Here is a 24,197-nt window from a genome sequence, read left to right as displayed (position 1 = left end):
GGTACATAGCCATCATATAGTCATTTATATTTCTGTATACTGTATAATAACTCTATTTTTTTGAATTGTAGGACTATGTTTTTACTGCTGTTTTCAACGGTACTATGGTTTATTCTTTACCTGTATTGATGAATATCATTAGCAACTACTATCTTTATCATTCAAATGTGACCGAAAGCATCCAGATCTGGAATACCCCATTCGTTCAAGTAAGCAAACCTAAAAATAGGTGTGCGTGTGCGCGTGCATAAAACAACTATGAAGAGCCAAGTGATAATAACCAATGAAATCTGTAGCAGTTCATCTTGTGGCACCTCCTAGTCTTAAACCTTGAGCTGGGGATGGTTCACATCCTGGGTTTAGGAGCCTGTGGCATGAGTTCGCTTCATGGTCAAGGAGATTCTGTCTTGGTACTGATACTTTTGTAAAGCATGAGTAGTTTTTATATTAGAGAAGAAAAATTTAGACAATTAAAAATGAATATTGTTCATCGGAAGTCTACATGCTGGGTATTGAACCTTGAGAAGTCACCCAGTCATTTTTCCTCTAGGACAGACTGTTGGATTATAGATACGAAAAGCCACTTAAGTCTCCAGGAAAACAGTCAACATTTTTCTCTGAATACTAGTATTGTTTTCCATATGCTGAAAAATAAATGGACAGATATCTTTCGGTAATAGCATTTTCTGCTTTCTGTTGCCATACTGTTTTTCAAAAGCTTTACTGAGATGTACTTCAAACACCATCTGATTCACCCATGTGAATGTACAATTCGGTGGTTTTTATTATGTTCATAGAGTTTTGCAACGCTATGTTAAAAGACGTGACATACTCTATCACTCTTGCTTTTGTGAGGCATTGTATTTCTTACATTTTGGGGGTAAAGCGGTACATAGTAGTAGTATCAGTCACCAATTTTGAGAATATAGGCAGAAGAGAGATTTTGGCTTCGTTTGGCTGGACTGGAGATATTGATTTCAGCTTTGAGCCTGTGGAGAGATTGGTTATCCTGGTGGCATTTGAAGGTATGAATCTGGAGAGATTTCTGGGCAGGAAATAAATATTTGTGATACATATTTATTGTGATAAATAAATATTGTGTCAGCATTGCATAGGTGATATAGAAATCATCATCGGAGTTGTAGATCATCCCTTGTGATTTTTGTTGCTGTTGTTGTGAAATATTTCAATCCTACAGAAAGTAAACAACTGTGTATATAGTACCCACATATTTCAAATGTTAGTATCTTGTTTTTTCTTATTTATTAAAACGTTAAAGACACAGGTGAAACCTCCAGTGCGTCCCTCCCCAGCCGTCTTTCCTCCACAGTTCAAAATGTTTAATTCCTGTGCACATCTTTATCATGTTACCACCTTTGTGTGTATCTGTAACTATTACAAAAGATCTTGCTTCTTAACATTTTCCATCAAACACTGACATACAGCCATACCGTTGTTTAAAACCAGAGGGAAAGAGTGAGACTTTTTAAAGTTCCCTATTCACAGATATAATCTTGTTCACTTTCCACACTTTTTCCCCTTCAATGATGAGATTCTGTGTAATTGAGTCCAGCTGTCATCTCATTAATCTCCACTTCTTGTGCTACTCAGCTTACACATTTGTCGGTTCTGTCTGGGTCTTCCACTGTAAGGTACGAGAGTTTGGGACAAATTCGACAACGTCATATGGCATGAATTAAGGAACTGGCTTTATTGCTAGAAACTCAGGAGGCCGGGGCCGACAGAATGCAGCCTCTTTCCACATCATCCCGTGGCATGGAGAGTGGTTCTGGGTAGTTTGCATTTGGGGCACCAGCTGTTTACTAGGTTGTCTGGGAGCATTTTCTGTCCGCACCTGGATCCACAGGCCTATTGGAGTTACGGTCCCCCCTGCTGGGAATAAGCAGCTCCTGGCTCCGTAGGAAGCTGAGCTCGGGTATGACTTTTCCCAGTGGAGAAAAGGGGGGTTCCTAGATCCCAGCTGGCTTGTAGTCCAGTCCAGGTACCGGTGAAGGCATCAGGGTCATTCTGAGAGAGCCACGTTCGTTGCCTGCGTAGAACCACTGGGAGACAGGTTAACTGTGCTTCACGGACAGTATAATTTTTAACTAAATGGTGAACCTTAATTAATATGCTGTATTATTCCGTGTACTTCCGTAAGAAAATGGAAGGACAGTAATTTGCTCAGGATCCTATAGCTACTTAATGTGTCAAACTGGTCCTATAGCCCGCTGACTCTGCCACCTGTTGCTTCATGTCGACTGCTGTCTAGGGTAGGTATCCTAACATGTTTCTTCGGGGGTTTTGATAGTCTTTTAGAAAGTAGTAACATGATATAAAGTGATTCCCAGTTCTATTTCTTATTCTGTGGTTGTCTTTCAGGGAATTACAGACATCGTTTTTAAAATCGAGCTGTATTTTCAAGCAGCTTTACTTGGGGTTATTGTTACCGCGATGCCACCTTACTTTGCCATGGAGAATGCAGAGAATCATAAGGTAATGACTTAGTTAAAAAATTACAGGTGCAGTTGACTAATAAGAAATCTTAGACAAAAAGTTAGCCTACCTTGTGTGAGTGCAAGACTTCTGTGCAATTATTATTTCAAGGAGTAAATGGAGTATAAATACGTTTATTACGGTAATAGTAGTAACTCTCACTTATTATTTGAGGACCCGTCATGTGCTGGGTCGTATTCCGTGGTGTGGATCTGGATTGTTTCCAGTTTTAACTATTACGAATTAAGATCCTATGGACGTTTGCTCTAGCTTTTTGTGTGAATGTAAGTTTTCATTTCTCTGGGATAAATGCCCGAGAGTGTACTTGCTGTGTCGTATGGTGATTGCATGTTTAGTTTTATAAGAAATTGTTGAGCTGCTTTTCAGGGTGGATGAGCCATCTTGCATTCCTACCAGCAATGTGTGAATGACAAAAGCATGGATTATCCAAAATCATCACGTTTGACGTGGTCTATGTTTTTATACTTATATTGAAATTTATATTTTCCCTCTTCTAATTCATTGAACACGAAAGTTGTCCATTTTTTAAATCATTTCTCTTCTTTGTCTTAACTAATATTTATAGCCCACTCTTCTCTTACCTCCTCTATGGCTAGCTCTTTCTTATAACACATTTAATTATTATGAACAGATGTTTCATAGATGACAAAAATCAACTGAATAAGATTGTTAGGTGTTTGGATTTATGAAAGATTCTTAAAATTTCAAATTAAATAACGAGAGGGTTAGGAAAACAATGATCATTTAAGTTTACTGTTTGTACACTTGCAAATGCTATTCCCTTGTGGTGATAAGAAACAGCTAACATTTTTTTATACACAGGAGTGTGTAAAAGGCTTTCCAATGCATCACAAGTACTTAAGCTGAAAGCCCTGTGTAAGTCAGCAGGTACTTGGCCATTTATCAGTGTTTTCATGAAAGGTCAATATTTAAAAGTGAGAAACCTGTTTTTCTCTCTATTTCCACAGAATTTCCAAAGCAGTTATGTTTTGGCCGCTTACTGTTTGCACAGCTATAACCCCCATGACACCTTTTACTTTATTTTAGTTTTGTGTTTCTTAGCAGCACTGCTGTATCCTGATGCTGAAAAATTTTGTTGAAATGTTTACACCTCAGAAACAATGAGCCAGATTACAGGCTAGATAGAATTTCTATTTAGCTGTAGGAGGGCTTTTATTACCTGTAGACAGAATGTGACCTTTTTTGTTGATGTAAAATTAAAAGTTCTACGATCATTTGCTAGAGTTTTTCGTTTGCAAGATGTTTAAAATTACAATCAGTTTTTGCCTTTTTCTTTTTTTAGATCAAAGCTTACACTCAACTTAAACTTTCGGGTCTTCTGCCTTCTGCATACTGGATTGGACAGGCTCTTGTTGACGTCCCCTTATTCACGGTGGTTCTTACTTTGATGTTAGGCAGTTTATTTTCATTTCATCATGGATTATATTTTTATGCTGTCAAGTTCCTTTCTGTGGTAAGTTAACATCAGTTATATTCATGCTATTTATAAATAAAATGTTATTTTAAAAAGCTAGATCTTTATAAATGTGATAATTGTCTGATTGAGTAATGGTGACGTTCCAGAAAACAGAACCGACATCTGTTTAATTTTTGTGTACGATACCTATCATCAATGCAGTTTATATTGCCCTGAGTGATTTTTAAAAACAGTAACTTTACCATTGTGGAATAATTCCTTGGAACTGAGGTGGTCTTTCATGTACACTGCCTACTTGTATGTAATCAGGAATACTTAAACAGTCCTTCCTTTAAATGTCTTCTTTGTCTCTGTGCCCAAAAATAATTTCACAGAGAAGAAGCTCTTTTATTCCATGATTTAAAGTATGGCTTCAAATACTAAGGAAGGGTGTGATTTGTATTCATATTCATATTCGTATGTCAGTGACTGACACTAGATCCTTTCCTATGAATTATATTAGAAAAAAGCGAAAACAGAGCTTGGTAGGTTGGGGTTGCTGAAAGTCCGCTTAGGAGCTTTGCCAGAGGCCATCCTGACCTTACAGATTAATTTCCCCCTTATAACTTAATAAATGTCTTTCTTAAAAATTTACAAAGTGCATTAAATGCTGTACAGTAAAAGGAAGCTAATAGTTGATGGAGATGATAAAGCCGTAACCAGCCATGCTTGCTTTTCATAATAACATGGTAAGAGACAGTATTTTACTTGGCATAAAAAAAGAGCTACAAATAGTATTTAGTTTAAATGGCTTATTCAAGATTGTGTTAGCAGTTAAAAACATGAGCTTTATTGATTTAGGAGAAACTCCTCAAGGAACTACAGTTTCCGTTTTTTTGGAGCGATTTGCTGAGCAATAAAACTTGAAGAGTAATTATTCCCTAACAATTTAGTGTGACCGGTATTTTACATCATATGTACGCTTAGCTACTCATATTTTTAAATAAAAATACCCATTTCTGTCTTCCAGGTTTTTTGCCTTATTGGTTATGTTCCATCAGTTATTCTGTTTACCTATATTACTTCTTTCACTTTTAAAAACATTGTAAATACCAAAGAATTTTGGTCATTTATCTATTCTGTGGTAAGTCACATTTTATATTATTTTGTCTCAGCTTTTCCTAGCGCGTTATTTGAAAGTCATGAACTCTTTTCATGGTTGTACTGAAAGGGTTACTGTGTCTTTTCTAAGTGCAGAGCTTAGCTAGCTAGCAGCGTCTGTTAGTGTGTATGTTCGTCTTCAGCCCCATCCACTCCATGAAGGGATGATATTTTGTTGCATTTAACAGCTAGCATGACAAGGATGCCAGCTACAAAACACTGGTATCAGCGCTCTGACACTTTCTGGCTAAGTATCTGCTGTGGTTCCAGGTTTTATTAGAAGATTAAAGACATAGTTAATGCTGAGGCACCCAGTAAGTTTGTTTGAAATTGCTAAACATCTTTTCACTTGTTTTCTCATTTTTTTCTTTAGACAGCATTGGTTTGCATTGCAGTCACCGAAATAACTTATTTTATGGGATATACAGTTGCAGTTATTCTTCATTATGCTTTGTGCATAGCCGTTCCAATCTATCCGCTCCTAGGTTGCCTGATTTGTTTCATAAAGGTAGGTCTGTTAGGTGTTCTAGTATTTTTTAAAAAGGGTAAATAATGACTGCCTAATCTTTGGGATCTTAGCTCTTGTACTGAAGTAGTAAAAAAAAAAATGTTGACTGCTAGTACTTGATTTAAATATTATTAATGTAGCAGTAAATGTAAAATTACTGTGGAATCTTTTCAAGCATGTTTCTAAACTGCAGATTCTCAAAGGAGAAGGACTGTGTTCATTACATGGTCTTTCATGCCCAAAACAATGTACATAAATTAGAAGTATGATCTGACTGCAGTCCATATGTGTTGGACTGGGGAGTTTTGGGGGAGTTTTTCAAGTGTATTGTACTGTACAGGGATGACGAAAAATGAAGTTTGAGCGATTTTTTTTCAAGAAAAAAATAGAGGAACAAATTAATTTTATTAAGCCTGGTTAATTGAAAACAATTTCTGTGGTTAGAAAAAAAATTAAGCGATGAATTAATTTAGGACGATTGCTGATTAATTCTACTGACACACCTCCTTACCTCTCTCCCTTCCCTTTTTTTGGCTTAAGTTTATAATTTATACCTGCTCTGATAGGCATATTTTGGGGTGAGGAAGATTTTAATCTAACTACAAAACATGGCTATAAATATTAACAGGTAGCTAATTTATAGAGAAGACGTGTTTGCTGTTAAATACATGTTTTTCGTTTTAATTGAACGTTTCTACACGTCGCAGCTAAAAGAAAATTGGTTCCTCTGCGCACAGCGCTTCCGACACCAAACGTGTTGGTTTTCCCTGACATTCAGCAGTTCTGACACTGACCAGAGTTAGTGCAGACCCCACGGGTTCAGGGCTCAGTCCTGCAGGCAGCCCCCCGCTTCAGATTCCAGTCACGGGTCGTGGGTCCCCAGGCCACCCACTTTCTGTCTGACTTGGACCCCTTGCCGGGGGTCAGTACTTTGCTCTAGAACTGGCTGGCAGGGCCCAGAAAGGTCCGAAGGGCAGAGCTCCTGTCCCTGTGCAGTTCGGAGAGAGTCGTCCTCCCAGCATGTTAGAGGCTTTGTGGCGGTCCCATGACCTGGGCAGGATGAGCTAATCAGTCTCCACGCTCTTCTCCCCTCCCTGGTGGTGGCACCTGGGGCCGGAAGTTCCAGCCCTCTAGTGTGGCTGGTCCTCTGTCAGTCAGCCTCCATCCTCCTCTGAGAGTCCCCTCATTAGCATAGACTCAGCTGAGGTTGAGAGGGGCTTGTTTTATACGATGAGAGGCACTCCTGTCCCCTCTGTCACTCAGGAAATTCCAAGGGTTTTAGAAGTTCTGTGCCAGGAACTGTGGTCAAACACCACATTTCATTATATCACAGTATCACAGCCACATATAAATTTTCAAAACGTTTTGTCTTAGATTTCTTGGAAGAATATGCAAAAAAAAGAGGACACCTACAACCCATGGGATCGTCTTTTGGTGGCTGTTATATCGGTAAGAAATAACTGTGTTAGCATGTTACCTTATGAGTGGTTTGGTCATATGGTTTTAACTCTCTTTTAGTTTTTATTCCATTGCATAAAAATGAAGGTGCATGAGAAGTCAAGTGTGTTAGTTAATGCTAGCTAATATGCATTTCACTTACTGAATACATCCACTTTAATGTACTTGTTTTTTTCACGTCGTTAATTCTATTTAATGATAATTTTGGCTTCCATAGAAGCAAAAACAAAGCTTTTTTAAAATTATAATTTATGAAGCTGACAACAGATGAACTTTACAGAGGTAGAAAAGTATGTGAAGGGTCATTTTACTAAAAATCAACCTTGGTTTGTATTAACATTTATTCTTTTTTTTTTTTAACATCTTTATTGGAGTATAATTGCTTTACAATGCCGAGTTAGTGTCTGCTCTATAACAGAATGAATCAGCTATATGTACACGTATATCCCCATATCTCCTCCCTCTTGCGTCTCCCTCCCTCCCTCCCTATCCCACCCCTCTAGGTGGTCACAAAGCACTGAGCTGATCTCCCTGTGCCATGCGGCTGCTTCCCACTAGCTACCTATTTTACATTTGGTAGTGTATATATGTCCATCCATTAACATTTATTCTTAACTCATTGTATGACATGCGAAAAAAATTGTGATGAAGTTTTTCAGTGATGGAAAGGAACCTGATGTATGTGGTTTTGGTTCTGTTGGTACACGGGGGAAAAAAAAACCCAAAATGATTCAGTCACGAGCTGTAACCTGTTTTTCTTTTAGCCTTACCTGCAGTGTGTGCTGTGGATTTTCCTCTTACAGTACTACGAGAAAAAATATGGAGGCAGATCATTAAGAAAGGATCCCTTTTTCAGGTCAGTTTTTTAAATTTCAGGTTTAATTTTTTTAAATTTTAATTTTTTTTTTTTACTGTATTGACAGAGTTGTGCAGCCATCACCATAATCTGATTGCAGGTCATTTCCATCACCCCCAAAAAGAAACCTTGTGTCTGCTGGGCACGTCCTTCCCCCGCTCAGCTGGCCCCCAGCCCTGTGTAACCACTGATATACCTTCTGTCTCCATAGATCTGCATATCTTAAACATTCCTTTCAATGGAATTATGCAAGGTGGGGTCTTTTCTTGTCTGGCTTCTTTTACTTGGGCGTAATGTTCTGGAAGTTCATCCACGTTGTAGCATGTAGCAGTACCTCATTACCTTTTTGTTTGTTTTTGCTGTGTAATATTACATTGTAAGGATATACCACACTTGATCTATTCATCGGTTGATTGGCATTTGAGCTGTTGCCACTTTTTGGCTACCGTGAGTCATGCTACGATGCACATTTGGGTGCAAGTATTTGTGTGGACGTGTATTTTCATTTCTCTGGGGAGGATACCTAGGAGTGGAATTGATGGGTCATGGTGGTAGCTTTATGTTTAACCTCTTCAAGAACTGCCAGACTGTTTTCCACAGTGACTGTACCATTTTACTCCTAGGAATGGATGAGGGTTCTGTTTTCTTCACGTTGTTGCCCATACGTGTTATTGTCGTTTTGATGTTAGCTGTTCTTGTGGGTGCACATTAGTGTCTCATTGTGTTTTTTGTTTTTTTGTTTTTTTAAAAAAAATATATTTATTGATTTATTTTTGGCTACGTTGCTGTGTGCGGTCTTTTTCTAGTTGCGGCGAGTGGGGGCTACTCTTCGTTGCGGTGCACAGGCTTCTCATTGCGATGGCTTCTCTTGTTGCGGAGCACGGGCCCTAGGTGCGCGGGCCTCAGTAGCTGTGGTGTGTGGGCTCTGGAGCGTAGGCTCAGTAGTTGTGGCACATGGGCTCAGCTGCTCCACGGCATGTGGGATCTTCCCGGACCAGGGCTCAAACCCGTGTCCCCTGCATTGGCAGGCGGACTCTTAACCACTGCACCACTAGGGAAGCCCTCATTGTGGTTTTTATTTGCACTTCCCTGATGATTCATGATGTGGAGTGTCTTTTCATGTGCTTATTGTTCATTTTTATATCTACTTCAGAGACATGTCAATCTGAATCCTTTGCCCATTTAAAAAATTGGGTTGTCTTTATATTATTGAATTTTGAGTCTTTTTAATATATTCTGGTTACAATCTCTTATCAGATATATTTTAAAATATTTTCTCCAAGTCTGTGCATTTTTTTTCAAAGGATGTTTTAAATTTGTAGAAGAGTTATTTCTTGAAATATGGCCATTGGCACCAAATTGGTTCTGAATTTCTTTTTTATATTTCTCACGTATTTGTTTATTTGCTGAATATTCACATTCTGGAGAAAACTGGAAAGTATTGGAAAACGTATAGTGGTTATTCACTAGCCACTGGACCCGCCCCTCATCCATTGAGGCAGAGTGTCTGGCTCTCCTTCTGTGTCTTTGCCTTTATTCCTGCTCTCGTTTTGGGGGAGATTTCAGCATCCACACAGGTAACCCTTCCAACATCGTGACCCCTCAGTTTCTGATTTTCTCCAAGCCAGTGACTTTTGTCTCTGTTCCCCTTCACCCTCTGTTTGCATCAGAGCCATCGATGATGCTACACACTCATCCCGTAGAAACTCAGCTCTGTTTTAATGCTGCTTGGCAGCCCTACGCCCTTACCTACTCAGCAGCTTCCTATCTTTTTCTTTTTTTTTTTTTTTTATTTACTTACTTATTTTTTGGCTGAGTTGGGTCTTCGTTGCTGTGTGTGGGTTTTCCCTAGTTGTGGCGAGCAGGGGCTACTCTTTGTTGTGGTGCGCGGGCTTCTCATTGCGGTGGCTTCTCTTTGTTGCGGAGCACGGGCTCTAGGCGCACGGGCTGCAGTAGTTGTGGCACATGGGCTCTAGAGTGCAGGCTCAGTAATTGTGGCTCACGGGCTTAGTTGCTCCGCGGCATGTGGGATCTCCCCGGACCAAGGCTTGAACCCATGTTCCCTGCATTGGCAGGCGGATTCTTAACCACTGCGCCACCAGGGAAGTCCCCTCCTATGTTTTTCTTTTCCATAGTTCTCGCAGGCATTCTTTGTATCCCTCAGGTTCTCAGAGTCGCCTCAGCTCACCTCGCTTCTTACTTCTCAGTGGGTGATCGTGCCATCTGTCTCAGGAAACAGAAGCACCTGATTATAAATTATAAAATGTGTACACACTTGTCCACATCTTTCGTCACTTTTGCTTTTTCCCAGCCCCAGAGGAAGGTGTCCCCCTTGTTATCCAGGTCTTCCTGTGTTCTGTCTGCTTAAGGATGTTGCTCAGTCAGCTCTCTCTTTCTGTGTCTTTCCCTTTTGGATCTTATTAGGGTATATTTCCCTTTGGGAGGGGGTCGCCTTCCTCCCATATAAAACAAAGTACTCATCAATCGCATTGAAACCTGAGTCCCTCTCTAGCTCTTATCCCCTCTCTTTCCTTTTTTCTTTTTGATCATATGTATATATTTTATTTTTTTAGCGTTTTTATCGGAGTATAATTGCTTTACAATGGTGTGTTAGTTTCTGCTGTATAACAGAGTGAATCAGTTATACATATACATATATCCCCATATCTCTTCCCTCTTGCATCTCCCTCCCTCCCACCCTCCCTATCGCACCCTTCTAACTGGTCACAAAGCACTGAGCTGATCTCCCTGTGCTGTGTGACTGCTTCCCACTAGCTATCTGTTTTACATTTGGTAGTGTGTCTATGTCTGTGCCACTCTCTCACTTCGTCCCAGCTTACCCTTCCCCCTCCCCGTGTCCTCAAGTCCATTCTCTAGTAGGTCTGCATCTTTATTCCAGTCTTGCCCCTAGGTTCTTCATGACATTTTTTTTTTTAGATTCCATATATTTGTGTTAGCATACGGTATTTGTTTTTCTCTTCTGACTTACTTCACTCTGTATGACAGACTCTAGATCCATCCACCTCTCTACCAATAACTCAATTTCGTTTCTTTTTATGGCTGAGTAATATTCCATTGTATATACATGCCACATCTTCTTTATCCATTCATCTGTCGATGGACACTTATGTTGCTTCCATGTCCTGGCTATTGTAAATAGAGCTGCAATGAACATTGTGGTACATGACTCCCTTTGAATTATGGTTTTCTCAGGATATATGCCCAGTAGTGGGATTGCTGGGTCATATGGTAGTTCTATTTTTAGTTTTTTAAGGACCTCCATACTGTTCTCCATAGTGGCTGTATCAATTTACATTCCCACCAACAGTGTATGAGGGTTCCCTTTTCTCCACACCCTCTCCAGCATTTGTTGTTTGCAGATTTTTTGATGATGGCCATTCTGACCGGTGTGAGATGATATCGCATTGTAGTTTTGATTTGCACATTTCTCTGATGATTAATGATGTTGAGCATTCTTTTATGTGTTTGTTGGCAATCTGTATATCTTTTTTGGAGAAATGTCTGTTTAGGTCTTCTGCCCATTTTTGGATTGGGTTGTTTGTTTTTTTGATATTGAGCTGCATGAGCTGCTTGTAAATTTTGGAGATTAATCCTTTGTCAGTTGCTTCATTTGCAAATAATTTCTCCCATTCTGAGGGTTGTCTTTTCGTCTTGTTTATGGTTTCCTTTGCTGTGCAAATGCTTTGAAGTTTCATTAGGTCCCATTTGTTTATTTTTGTTTTTATTTCCCTTTCTCTAGGAGGTGGGTCAAAAAGGATCTTGCTGTGATTTATGTCATAGAATCTTCTGCCTATATTTTCCTCTAAGACTTTGATAGTGTCTGGCCTTACATTTAGGTCTTTAATCCATTTTGAGTGTATTTTTGTGTATGATGTTAGGGAGTGTTCTAATTTCATTCTTTTACATGTAGCTGTCCAGTTTTCCCAGCACCACTTATTGAAGAGGCTGTCTTTTCTCCATTGTATATGGGCAGAACACTCCCAAACTCGTTCTACGAGGCCACCATCACCCTGATACCAAAACCAGACAAAGATGTCACAAAAAAAGAAAACTACAGGCCAATATCACTGATGAACATAGATGCAAAATCCTCAACAAAATACTAGCAAACAGAATCTGACAGCACATTAAAAGGATCATACACCATGATCAAGTGGGGTTTATCCCAGGAATGCAAGGATTCTTCGATATATGCAAATCAATCAATGTGATACACCATATTAACAAATTGAAGGAGAAAAACCATATGATCATCTCAATAGATACAGAGAAAGCTTTTGACAAAATTCAACACCCATTTATGATAAAAACCCTGCAGAAAGTAGGCATAGAGGGAACTTACCTCAACATGATAAAGGCCATATATGACAAACCCACAGCCAACATTGTCCTCAATGGTGAAAAACTGAAACCGTTTCCACTAAGATCAGGAACCAGACAAGGTTGCCCACTCTCACCACTGTTATTCAACATAGTTTTGGAAGTTTTAGCCACAGCAATCAGAGAAGAAAAAGAAATAAAAGGAATCCAAATCAGAAAAGAAGAAGTTAAGCTGTCACTCTTTGCAGATGACATGATACTATACATAGAGAATCCTAAAGACACTACCAGAAAACTACTAGAGCTAATCAATGAATTTGGTAAAGTAGCAGGATGCAAAATTAATGCACAGAAGTCTCTTGCATTCCTATACACTAATGATGAAAAATCTGAAAATGAAATTAAGAAAACACTCCCGTTTACCACTGCAACAAAAAGAATAAAGTACCTAGGGCTTCCCTGGTGGCGCAGTGGTTGAGAGTCCGCCTGCCGATGCAGGGGACATGGGTTCGTGCCCCGGTCTGGGAAGATCCCACATGCCGCGGAGCGGCTGGGCCCGTGAGCCATGGCCGCTGAGCCTGTGTGTCCGGAGCCTGTGCTCCGCAACGGGAGAGGCCACAACAGTGAGAGGCCCGCGTACCACCAAAAAAAAAAAAAAAAAAAAAAAGAATAAAGTACCTAGGAATAAACCTACCTAAGGAGACAAAAGACCTGTATGCAGAAAATTATAAGACACTGATGAAAGAAATTAAAGATGATACAGACAGATGGAGAGATATACCATGTTCTTGGATTGGAAGAATCAACATTGTGAAAATGACTATACTACCCAAAGCAATCTACAGATTCAGTGCAATCCCTATCAAACTACCACTGGCATCTTTCACAGAGCTAGAACAAAAAATTTCACAATTTGTATGGACACACAAAAGACCCCGAATAGCCAAAGCAATCTTGAGAAAGAAAAACAGAGGTGGAGGAATCAGTCTCCCAGACTTCAGACTATACTACAAAGCTACAGTAATCAAGACAGTATGGTACTGGCACAAAAACAGAAATATAGATCAATGGAACAGGATAGAAAGCCCAGAGATAAACCCACATACATATGGTCACCTTATCTTTGATAAAGGAGGCAAGAATATACAATGGAGAAAAGACAGTCTCTTTCCTTTTATAGCCAGAAAGCTTCCACCTCCAGTTTGTCACCTCCTTTCTCATGTCCCATTCACTCCCTAACTCCTGCCATCTGGCTCCTGCCCTCACCTCTTGGCTGCTCCTGTTTGTGGTAAGGTAAACTAACGGCTCCTCTCTGTCTGGTAAAGTAGGCTCACCCTCTTTAACTGATCTACAGCCTTAAATGTGACTGACTTCTTCCCTTAAACTTTTCTCCTCTTTCTTTCTTTTTTTTTTTCCCCCATAATGTCAACTTCTATTTGCCTCTTTACCTCTCTTAATAGTACTTCAGAATTTCCTTTGGAAGCGCTCTTTCCTCTGCCCACCTTTATGGTGTTGCTACGGATGCTGACTTCAGCCTCTCTGTCCACGCTGCCTGGGTCATCTCATGTACACCCAAGACGTAAATTCTTTGAGAGCAGGGTCTGTGTTGTTTTTTTTAAAATCTTTTTTATCTTTCTGTGAACTAGTGCTTGACACATACTGGTTATAAATAACTGTTGAATAAATGAATGAATTTAGATAATATCATCCAAATGATGTCAGTGAGTGAAAAATAGCTCTGTAATTTCTACCTTTAAGAGATAACTGATCTCCGACAACAGATCTCATGTTGCTATATTTTTTTCAGTCTTTTCTCTATGTAGTGCTTCAATTTCTTACCATTTTAATTATTTGAAAATCTATTTATACTTTCAGGACCCTTACAACAAAGTCCAAAAGTAGGAAGTTTCCAGAACCACCAAACAATGAGGATGAAGATGAAGATGTCAGAGCTGAAAGGGTGAAGGTCAAAGAATTGCTGAGCTGCCAGCGCCACGAGGAGGTAACTCAGTCTCTCTTGCTGAGCCGCGTGCGGTGAGCAGTGAGCAGCCCCTCTGCACAGGGTTAGCCTCGAAAATTGTCCCCTTATATGAATCGATTGCCAAGAAGTTTGTCTTTGAAAAAATATGTTTGTCCACTTTCTTTTGAACAAGCCATTATTCCCGTCATAGATGGATAGTTATCTAGGCAGTACCCCTTATTAGCAAATACAGTTCTTACGATATGGCCATGAGCTGTGTACGGCCTGTCATTGAACGATGGATATCTGAGTTATAACTCTTTTTCAAATCCTATTTCCCTTATTAGAAGCCAGCCATTATGGTCAACAATTTGCATAAAGAATATGAAGACAAGAAAGATTTTCTTCCTACAAGAAAAATAAAGAAAGTGGCAAATAAATATGTCTCCTTCTGTGTGAAAAAAGGCTGGTATTTAATTATTTTTTTCTTGAATAACTTTTCTGGAAGAGTAACTTTCATTCTTTAGTTTGATTTACATATGACAATTTTTCTTTTAATTCCTTTAGGAGAGATCTTGGGACTATTGGGTCCAAATGGTGCAGGCAAAAGTACGATTATTAATATTGTGGTTGGTGATATAGAACCAACTTCAGGCCAGGTATGGTATAATGGTGTGGGATATATTGAATATGATGTATATTTTTAATTAAAATAAATTTCTTAGTGACAAATGGGATTTTTCTGCTCAAATTTCATGTTTTTAATATTAATTTTTTAGGATAGCTTGATCAAATTATGATCTTTTTGGTTATCTGTGAGAATAATGTACATAGTCAAATTTGCACGCACACATGCAGAACACACACATGTACAGTATTTCTGCTTTTATGCTGATTACAAGCGTGGGTGATTTGTCCACTGACTTAATAGAAGCCCGTTGTATTAACTTCAGGAAATAGAGGAGCTAACCTTGACCTTGCCGTCAGCTAGCCTTCGATGACACCAGCCACGCTGGCTCATTCTTTGCTGGAAAATGCCGGGCACACTTCACTCTTCTTTTACCTTAGGTTTTCCTTATGTTGGCTATTCCTTACCCCACAGAAAACCAGATGAGCAAATTCACATGTTCCCTTGGCTCAGAAAACACCTTTCCGTGGGGCCCCCTGATCCTCCTGGTTAAAACGGGCCTTGCCTTCCCACCCAACCCTGCATCCCTGGCCACCTTTTCTAGCCATGTCACTCATCTCTGACGCAGCCACGTGTGTCGTTTCTTCGTCAGAAAAGGGTGAGAATCTGACCTGCTGTGACCCTGACTTTAGGAAGTCAGGAGTTTGGAAGGAGTTTGAATTAACCCACTTGCCACTTCCTTTACGATGTAAGTTAAGCAAAAATAGTCATTACACTTGGTTTATATTTCTGCAGGTATTTCTAAGAGACTATTCTTCAGACCCAGCTGGAGATGATGATTCCGTAAAGTGTATGGGCTACTGTCCTCAGATAAACCCACTGTGGCCGGAGATTACATTACAGGAACATTTTGAAATTTATGGAGCTGTGAAAGGAATGAGTGCCAGTGACATGAAAGAGGTCATAATTCGGTAAAATAATTGTCTTTAGAGCCCTTTTGTTACCTGGAGAAAGGTTCACATGCCACGGCTTTAAAGTTTCATAACAGGCATTTCCGTGGATCATAATTTTCATAGAAGAAGATCATTAATTTTTCATATATTCTTTACCAAATTATGACAGCCATGAAAATGAAACATTTTTATTTATAAATACAGAATGAATGTACCTATAAATGTCATGAAACCTATTTTAAAGTGAACCTTTTAATCAAGATATTAATTTATTTAAAGTGAGCTTCAACAGAGTAATTGTTCTAGGAAAAAAACAGTGTCAGTGATCACTTTATATTTGTATTTATGTGCATCATGGTACACTCATTTTGTATTGTGTATTTTGCAGAATAACAAATGCACTTGATCTAAAAGAACATCTCCAGGAAACGGTAAAGAAACTCCCTGCAGGAATCAAGCGAAAGGTACTTTTATTAAACGACAAGCGTGTGTACAGTCTGGTGCCTGGTAGAGTTTCTTTTTTTTCTTTCTTTTCTTCTTTCACACTCTATTTTTTTTTAACATCTATATTGGAGTATAATTGCTTTACATTGTTGTGTTAGTTGCGGCTGTATAACAAAGTGAATCAGCTATTCGTATATATATATCCCCATATCCCCTCCCTCTTGCGTCTCCCTCCCACCTTCTTTATCCCACCCCTCTAGGTGGTCACAAAGCACCGAGCTGATCTCCCTATGCTATATACAGCTGCTTCCCACTAGCTATCTATTTTACATTTGGTAGTGTATATATGTCCATGCCACTCTCTCACTTTGTCCCAGCTTACCCTTCCCCCTCCCCTTGTCCTCAAGTCCATTGTCTACGTCTGCATCTTTATTCCTGTCCTGCGCCTACGTTCTTCAGAACATTTTTTTTTTTTTTTTAGATTCCATATATATGTGTTAGCATACGGTATTTGTTTTTCTTTCTGACTTACTTCACTCTGTATGGCAGACTCTAGGTCCACCTGATAGAGTTTCTTATAGCCTCCCCGTGCTCCGTTTTCTTTCCGTCCAGCTGTGTTTTGCTCTGAGTATGCTGGGGAACCCTCCCGTTACTCTGCTAGACGAGCCATCCACAGGTATGGACCCTAAAGCCAAACAGCACATGTGGTAAGTATGACGTCAGGGGCGCTTGAGACCCATTGTGCTGTGGCATCATCACGGGTGGTTTTGTGTTAGTCACATACATGTATCGATTAAAAATCCTGCACAAAAGGAGAAATCGTAATTAAAAATTTCTCGAGATCCCCTTAAACTTTTTAAACCTGATCATATTTTTCATCAGCTGTTAACAGTATATTATGTGTGCCAGGACAAAAATGAGAGTACTGTTGTCTGAATAGTTTTTTAAAGGCTTTTTTTCCTGTATAAAGTAACATATGTAAGTAAACATCTCATAACAGTATTGTCCTAAATGTCCATTGGAACTCTCTTTCTAGGCACTCATCATTGTTTGAGCAACTCTTTGAGCCTAGGTTTCCATGTCTATAAAATGTGAGGTTTGGTTCAGACGCATGTTAAGTTTTCCCTATGACTCTGTGGCTATTTTTGTTATAACGTGAAAAGCCATCGGTTTCTGTAATCGGTTGGTTAGCATACTTTTAACCCATAGAAACGCTTGAACTTGTGAACTTTCTTTCCATTTGACAAGCTTTCAAAAATAAGGTAAAATGAGTTGGGATAGAAGAATCACAGTTGGGCAGAATATACTAATTATAGCAATGATATTTGATAAATTTAAATTAACCAAATAGTTGGATTTTTAAAACTCAGGTATTTTCATGAACTTTTCAGGTGCCACCTTCCCTTCTTTTCGTTTTATTTATGTTTTGTAGGAGAGCAATTAGAGCTGCGTTTAAGAACAAAACGCGGGCAGCTATCCTGGCCACTCATTGCATGGAGGAGGTGGAGGCTGTCTGTGACCGAGTGGCTATCCTGGTGTCTGGGCAGCTAAGGTGGCTGTTTGCCGCGGAGGGGGGAGGGGCGCAGGGCGGAGCACGCGTCTGGATTTGGAACGCCGTCATTTCAGAAACTTATAATAATACACATTAGCTTAAATGTTAAAAAATGCTCCCTTGTTTTATCAGCTTTCTGTAGAATCACTTGGAAGTATGTTACTTTCTTCCAAAACTTGGCCAGCCACTCTGCGTTTAGAATTGGCTTAATTATTCAACAACTGAGAGTGTTATTTTCAGGCATGATATTTGCTATTTTAAAAATTGGTAGGCATTGTATGGGATTGTAACCCAGCGTATAAAATAAATATACGAGTTCATACTCATATAGGTAAGCGATGGAGTAAGTAAATAAATGTGGGAGTAGAGACACATCTCTTTACAGAAAGATGCCAGATTGGGTAGTATCTCCCAAGTATCGCCTGGACTTAAAGCCAGTCTGTATTCTAAAGTATGGGAAGGGGTGGATAGTAACTTTACAGCAGAGAAATGGGACAAATACCACCCTAAGCAGGCAGGGCCACGTGGTCATCATATGCCCCCTGGGACGTGATGAGAAAGTACTTCAGCTCTGTGTTCTTTGCTCCAAAAACCCACACCCCAGTCTAATCATGAGAAAAACATCAGACTACCCCAAATTGAGGGACATCCTACAAAAACAGTTCTCAAAACTGTCCAAGTCATGACCAAGACCAAGAAGGATAGAATAAGAAAGTGTCCCCGAGTGGAGACTGAGGAGGTGTGGCCACACAGCACAGTGGGATCCTGGGTGGACTCTGAGGCAGAAGGAGGACATTAGTGGAGAAACCGGTGAAGTCCAAGTAAAGGCAGTAAACTCAGTAATAATATACCAGCGTTGGTTTCTTAATTTTGACAAATGTGTCACGGTAATACAAGATGACAGTATTAGGGAAACTGAAGTTGGGGGAGGGGTATATGAAAACTCTGTATTATCTCTTATATTTTCACCTTTTATATAAATTGACAAGTATTCTAATGTGGGAATTTTATTTAAATCATTCTTAAGTGAGAAATTATCTTCAAAACTGTCAGGTTATCTTATATCTGTACTTCCTTTTAAAAATTACTACAGATGTATTGGGACAGTCCAACATCTAAAGAGTAAATTTGGAAAAGGATACTTTTTGGAAATCAAATTAAAGGACTGGATAGAAAACCTAGAAGTAGACCGTCTTCAAAGAGAAATTCAGCATATTTTCCCAAATGCAAGCCGTCAGGAAAGGTAAAGATTTTAAAAATTTAGTTACATTTCTTTGTACAGCAATAATCATAAAAATTGGTTATTGTATTAAGGATTAATGAAAAAAATGTAGTATAACCAATATTGGACTAATGTAGTTTGATGAATGGAGTTTTATGAAGCTGACTCATTTTTAATGTTAGATCTTTCAACATGTAATAGTATTTAAAGTTTTTAAAGTTCTTATCTAGGAGTAATGAGAGAGTTATTTTATTGTGCATGGAAATATTTTAAGATTTCAAATAATTTTTGTCTAAATAAGTGTCAAAATAAGTTATTGGAGTTTTATTTTGAACTTTCAAAGCTTCAGAATGCATAGTAGTTAGTTGAATTTAGGTAGTAGGTAGTTGAATTTACCTGTATTTTATCTTTGCTTTCAGTTTTTCTTCTATTTTGGCTTATAAAATTCCTAAGGAAGATGTTCAATCCCTTTCACAATCTTTTTCTAAGCTGGAAGAAGGTAAGTAATATTTGAAAAACATTGTGAGGTAGCTTTCGAATTATTAAAGAATTTTATTAAAAAGTTTAGAAGTTGGGACTCAAGTTTACTGTAGAAACTATGGTAAGTAAGAAGATGACCTTTTACTAATTTAATCTAAGCTGTAGGTAAATACTCACACAGCAGGGATTTTGTAGATTAACTGTATTGTAGTGTAAACCTTCCACTCTGGACATCACCACGGTTTTTCACGTTGCATCTCTGAGAAAGTTCATCTTAATTAGCCCTCACCAGTTCAGTCCAGAAGTGGGAGCACTGAATTTCGTGAATCCTTACTTCGTATTAGACCAGAGAGGTAGCAATGGTAGCAAGACACCAGTGGCAGGCAGAGAAGGGAGAGGAAAATTCATAGTGCAAGAGGGTAAGCATTCCTAAATCTAAACTTTAAAGAAGTTTATTGGATCTTGGTGTTAGGTGGGATAAAGATACCTCACCAGCAGAGAGAGGCAGTCTCCTGGGTGAGGCACGTATCCAGGTACAGGTTATTTTACGGCATTTGTAAACTACGAAACTTCCTGGTGCTTTCTTTTTAAAAGAAAAAAAAAAGTGTTACTTCATTAAATATACTTTTGTTGGTTTATTGGCTGCGCCTCGCGGCTTGTGGGATCTTAGTTTCCCGACCAGGGATTGAACCCGTGCCCTCCACAGTGAGAGCACAGAGTCCTAACCACTGGACCACCAGGGAAGTCCCTCCTAGTGTTTTCTTTATGATTAAAGAGAACATTTGAAGTAATTAGGGAGAATTAAAGGAATGAATAGAAAACCAGAAATTTGATATTGGGCCAGAATGCAAACGGACCTAAAATAAGTACAGAAAAGCGTGTGGACACGTGACCCATGATATCCAGAACCTAGTGTAAGAAGTCCAGAGTGGACTGGACTGGGACTGGGGGATGGGAGAGACAGAGCAGGAGCGGAAGACACGTGAAAACAGGAGGAATGAGGGAGAAGAGGAAAGGAGGGGCAAGAGGGGCTGCTTGGAAAAGGAGAGTAAGGCAAGTCCGTCCCGTGAAATACGTTGCGCTTAGGGCCGTAGAGAACTGGACGGCTGGGAGAGGAAGGAAGCAGATAGAGGAAAGTGACGTGTATTGGGAGCTTTAAATCGAAATGAGTTGATTATAGAGATTAAAAAAACAACAACAACAAAAACAAGATTGTTAGCCACTCAGTAGTTATTGCCATTTTATTACTTGAAAATATTAATAAGTGAAATATTATTTTTATATTTTAACAGCTAAACGTACTTTTGCCATTGAAGAATACAGCTTTTCTCAAGCGACATTGGAACAGGTACTATAAAGTTAAATTTTAAAAGTTCTTCTGTAGAAGAAAGTGTCCAGTATCTAATTGTTTAGGTATATATTGGACAGGGAAGGAGATTGTGAGCCGGAGACCAATCGCTATAGAATATTCCTAAACTTTGTAAATAACAACTTGAGCTTCTCCATCTGCTTATTTTGAATAGCTCAGTATTTTTCCTTCAGTTGGAAGAAAATGAGTCATGATGGGTGGTATTTCATATTAGCACATCTGAAATTACATTGCTTAAATATTTATAAATATTTTTATGATGCTACTTTAATATATTAATCAAAAAATAAATAATCTATTAATCCTCTAAAGTAACATTCATCTTTTTGTGGGATTAGTGGAGATTATTCTGTTTAAATAATATTAATGGCAGTATATCTCTTGATACTTGAATTGTTAATGTAATTAGGTATTGCCTTATGCTATTGCTGATTTAGTTAAAATTTTTGTAAGATAATTGCACAGCAGCATATTGTATTCATTAATTTATTTTCATTTAGGTTTTTATAGAACTCACTAAAGAACAAGAGGAAGAAGATAACACTTGTGGTACTTCGAACAGCACACTTTGGTGGGAAAGAACACAGGAAGACAGAGTAGTATTTTGAATTTGTGTTGCTCAGTCTGCTTACTGCATTTCTTTCTTTTTCACTTTATTTTAACTTCGGTTTAAACGTTTATTGCTTGAATGGTAATTGGAGAACCATGAAAGCACGTGGGATTTTCCTGACTTCGTTAATTGAAATGCTGTTGGTTGTGTGTTTTGCTTTTCTTCAAATAAAACTTGTGTATAATGCATTGAAACTGCACGTTTGTATCTGAAGTATACTGCACTGTAGTCTGTATGTGAAGTTGAACATGTGCTTTTTCACTTTTCAGAAACAGTGCTTGTGATTTTATGATTTGAAGAAATAGTGATAAAATCATCTTATTTTGAACAGTTATCTTTTAAGTTTATACCATCTTGTTACATAAGTATGTAATACCCCAATCTAAATAAAAAACGAATACATAAATAACACATAGAACAGAGACATAAAGCAAAAGTTTGCTTCTCCTTTTTAATTTCTAAAAGAAACTGAATGGAAGTTGGCGTCCTAAAAGCCTGAACACTGGACAGTCTCAGTGCACGTAGAGGTCTGCAGGAAGTGACATTCACTGGGTGGCATCATCAGCCAGAATAACTGGAAGGAGACCTCGTTCTGTTAGTGATTTTAGACGCAAGTAACTCAGGTACGGTGCTCTCGTCACAGTTCTTTTGCTTACGGTAAAATTCAGAGGTGTTTCCATTATTGTGGAAGACTATGTGTAGAATCTTATTATGTGATAGTCTGATTCTTTGACTGCTTGTGGCTAGAATGACAGACATCTATAAAGCTACAAGAATTAAGCCATACCTCCACCCCTCGTGGAAGATAGAAATTTTTTTGTCATCTTCCTTCCAAAGGACACATTATCTTTTATTCTAGAAATAAACTGTATTATTTGAATCTCTCTCTCCCTTATAGAGTTTTAACTGTATCACCGTGTAGATTTATTTAGTTACTCATCTCAGATTCACTTTGGAATGTGGTGGAATGTAAATAAGCTTTTGGGCCTTAAATTAAGGATAAGTAAACTATACATAATCCTCTTTAATAAGAAGCCAGAATTTCACTCTCTGACAGAGTTGAAGTAAGATTATGGTTAAGACAGTCTTAGAAATATTTCCTTGTAGAGCCCACGTGTGGACTATAGATATAATATAATATAAATCCTACTAGTGGACATGATATTTCAACCAGATGAGTGAAAGTTATTAACTTTGTGAAAACAAATGTATTAGGGGTGAAGAGTCTGAAAGCACAGCAGCCACAGCAGAAGGATTTGGTACTGAGCTCCTCCAAAGATCCAAACCCTTTGATGAAGCTATTAACTAACGTAGGTAAAACTCAAGTTTTCGCCGTCCCGTGTAATAAGACAGCTGTGCTTTTAGGCTCTAGCAGCTGATGTACAATAGTGTACCTTTCTCAGCCTCGGTACAAGGTACATGACTGATACCTTCCTCTGTTGCTTTGGCCACATTGCTAACAGTGCAGGTACGTTACGTGCCGTCTCAGAGGTCTGTCTTCTAACTAATCTAAATGAGCTGTTTTACACAGCCTCTGGTCGGATTCCACAGCCTGCAGCGAAGTTACCTCTCCTCGTAGGATTCAGTGGCCTAGTGCGTTTAATCTTTTATTATCAGGGCACTTGCCTCAGGATACCTACCTTTTGGTTCTTCACCTGAGAATCTCGCTTTTCCATCTTTAGTAAAAGTTGTAACTTTTACACTACAGTACTACACGATGAAAACAAGTAGGAAACCTTGGAAAGAAAATCTTTACCTTTGTAGATAAATTAGTAAATAGCACATTGTATTTTCTAAGCAAGTCATTGCTAACCAGTGCCGTAAAGAGATATCTTTTAGTGTCTGATATTCATGTAAATACCCAGGGTTTCTTTTTTTTGGGGGGGGGTGTTTTTGTAGCTCTGCTGACCAATCATAATCACGTTTCCTATCTATTAAGTTCATTCAGTTACTTCACTATTATTGTGCTCTTGTAAGCATTTTTTTTAAAAAGGACTTTTTTTTAAAGTTTTTACATACTTAGAGTGAATATATTTTGGTCATGAATTAAATTATTTTAATTTAATTAAAATTAAAATGTAGGAGTGTTCTGTTCCCATTTTTTCACAGTAAGAGAATTTTTTCTATTCAGAAGTATAATTTAACTACTACTTAGGAAAACAAGGGTAAGTGGGGTGGGAAGAAAAGGCCACAGCAGGTCAAATATGAAATTTATCTTTATTGACAGTATACAGTTCAAAATGTCTTAAATTATAATCTCAAAACGTTTTTTCTGTACCAGTACAAATGAATATAAATACATATATTAGGAAAAATTAGAAAAAGCCACATCACCTGCCTTATATTTTCCACCCACAATCAAATCTTAAAAGTGAACACCCGGACTTCACAGAGTGACTGTGGTTCGTGACTAATAATGCAAACATCTGTCTGCAGCGTCAGGAATGAGGCCTGAAAAACACAATGATGAGCGTCCTTTACGTTTCTCTTTGTGAGCTCTTAATCTTTCTTCCAGTTTGTTCTCAGTAAAAGGCCGTGGGTTTTCTTTAAAGCCTTTTTTTCCTTTAAATTGGCCCAAACTATCTAAAACCAATATTTTTATCATTAAAATGTTTTTAGAGTAATTTTATTCAACAGGCATCTTAGTGATCAAGTTTCAAGCAATGGGTTCTTTGGATAGAACAATAACTATCCACTTTGGCCATGTAAGATCTTACAGTC

At 38.5% G+C, this 24,197-nt stretch overlaps 1 protein-coding gene across 3 annotated transcripts in view; it reads left to right on the top strand.

The window, feature by feature from the left end:
* Window positions 1-22,356, top strand: part of ABCA5 (ATP binding cassette subfamily A member 5) — a 63,636-nt gene extending 41,280 nt beyond the window's left edge. The window contains exons 22-39 of one of the 3 annotated variants that reach the window (XM_082679537.1): window positions 72-209; window positions 2,383-2,496; window positions 3,821-3,991; window positions 4,965-5,078; window positions 5,469-5,603; window positions 6,978-7,052; window positions 7,826-7,917; window positions 14,134-14,260; window positions 14,566-14,683; window positions 14,786-14,877; window positions 15,642-15,817; window positions 16,188-16,263; window positions 16,856-16,950; window positions 17,676-17,795; window positions 18,889-19,038; window positions 19,437-19,516; window positions 20,790-20,845; window positions 21,367-22,356. In XM_082679537.1, the coding sequence (XP_082535663.1) occupies window positions 72-209; window positions 2,383-2,496; window positions 3,821-3,991; window positions 4,965-5,078; window positions 5,469-5,603; window positions 6,978-7,052; window positions 7,826-7,917; window positions 14,134-14,260; window positions 14,566-14,683; window positions 14,786-14,877; window positions 15,642-15,817; window positions 16,188-16,263; window positions 16,856-16,950; window positions 17,676-17,795; window positions 18,889-19,038; window positions 19,437-19,516; window positions 20,790-20,845; window positions 21,367-21,474 (2,037 nt within the window). In that variant the 3' untranslated portion in view covers window positions 21,475-22,356. Of the gene's footprint in view, window positions 1-71; window positions 210-2,382; window positions 2,497-3,820; window positions 3,992-4,964; window positions 5,079-5,468; window positions 5,604-6,977; window positions 7,053-7,825; window positions 7,918-14,133; window positions 14,261-14,565; window positions 14,688-14,785; window positions 14,878-15,641; window positions 15,818-16,187; window positions 16,264-16,855; window positions 16,951-17,675; window positions 17,796-18,888; window positions 19,039-19,436; window positions 19,517-20,789; window positions 20,846-21,366 lie in introns of those variants that run through there. The other 2 variants (XM_082679538.1, XM_082679539.1) reach the window with 2 other exon arrangements.
* Window positions 22,357-24,197: the final 1,841 nt, after the last annotated feature.

The sequence above is a fragment of the Grampus griseus genome (genome assembly GCF_964374135.1).
Source record: "Grampus griseus genome assembly, chromosome: 20".
Classification (NCBI taxonomy): domain Eukaryota; kingdom Metazoa; phylum Chordata; class Mammalia; order Artiodactyla; family Delphinidae; genus Grampus; species Grampus griseus.
This window is presented reverse-complemented; position numbering and strand designations above follow the sequence as displayed.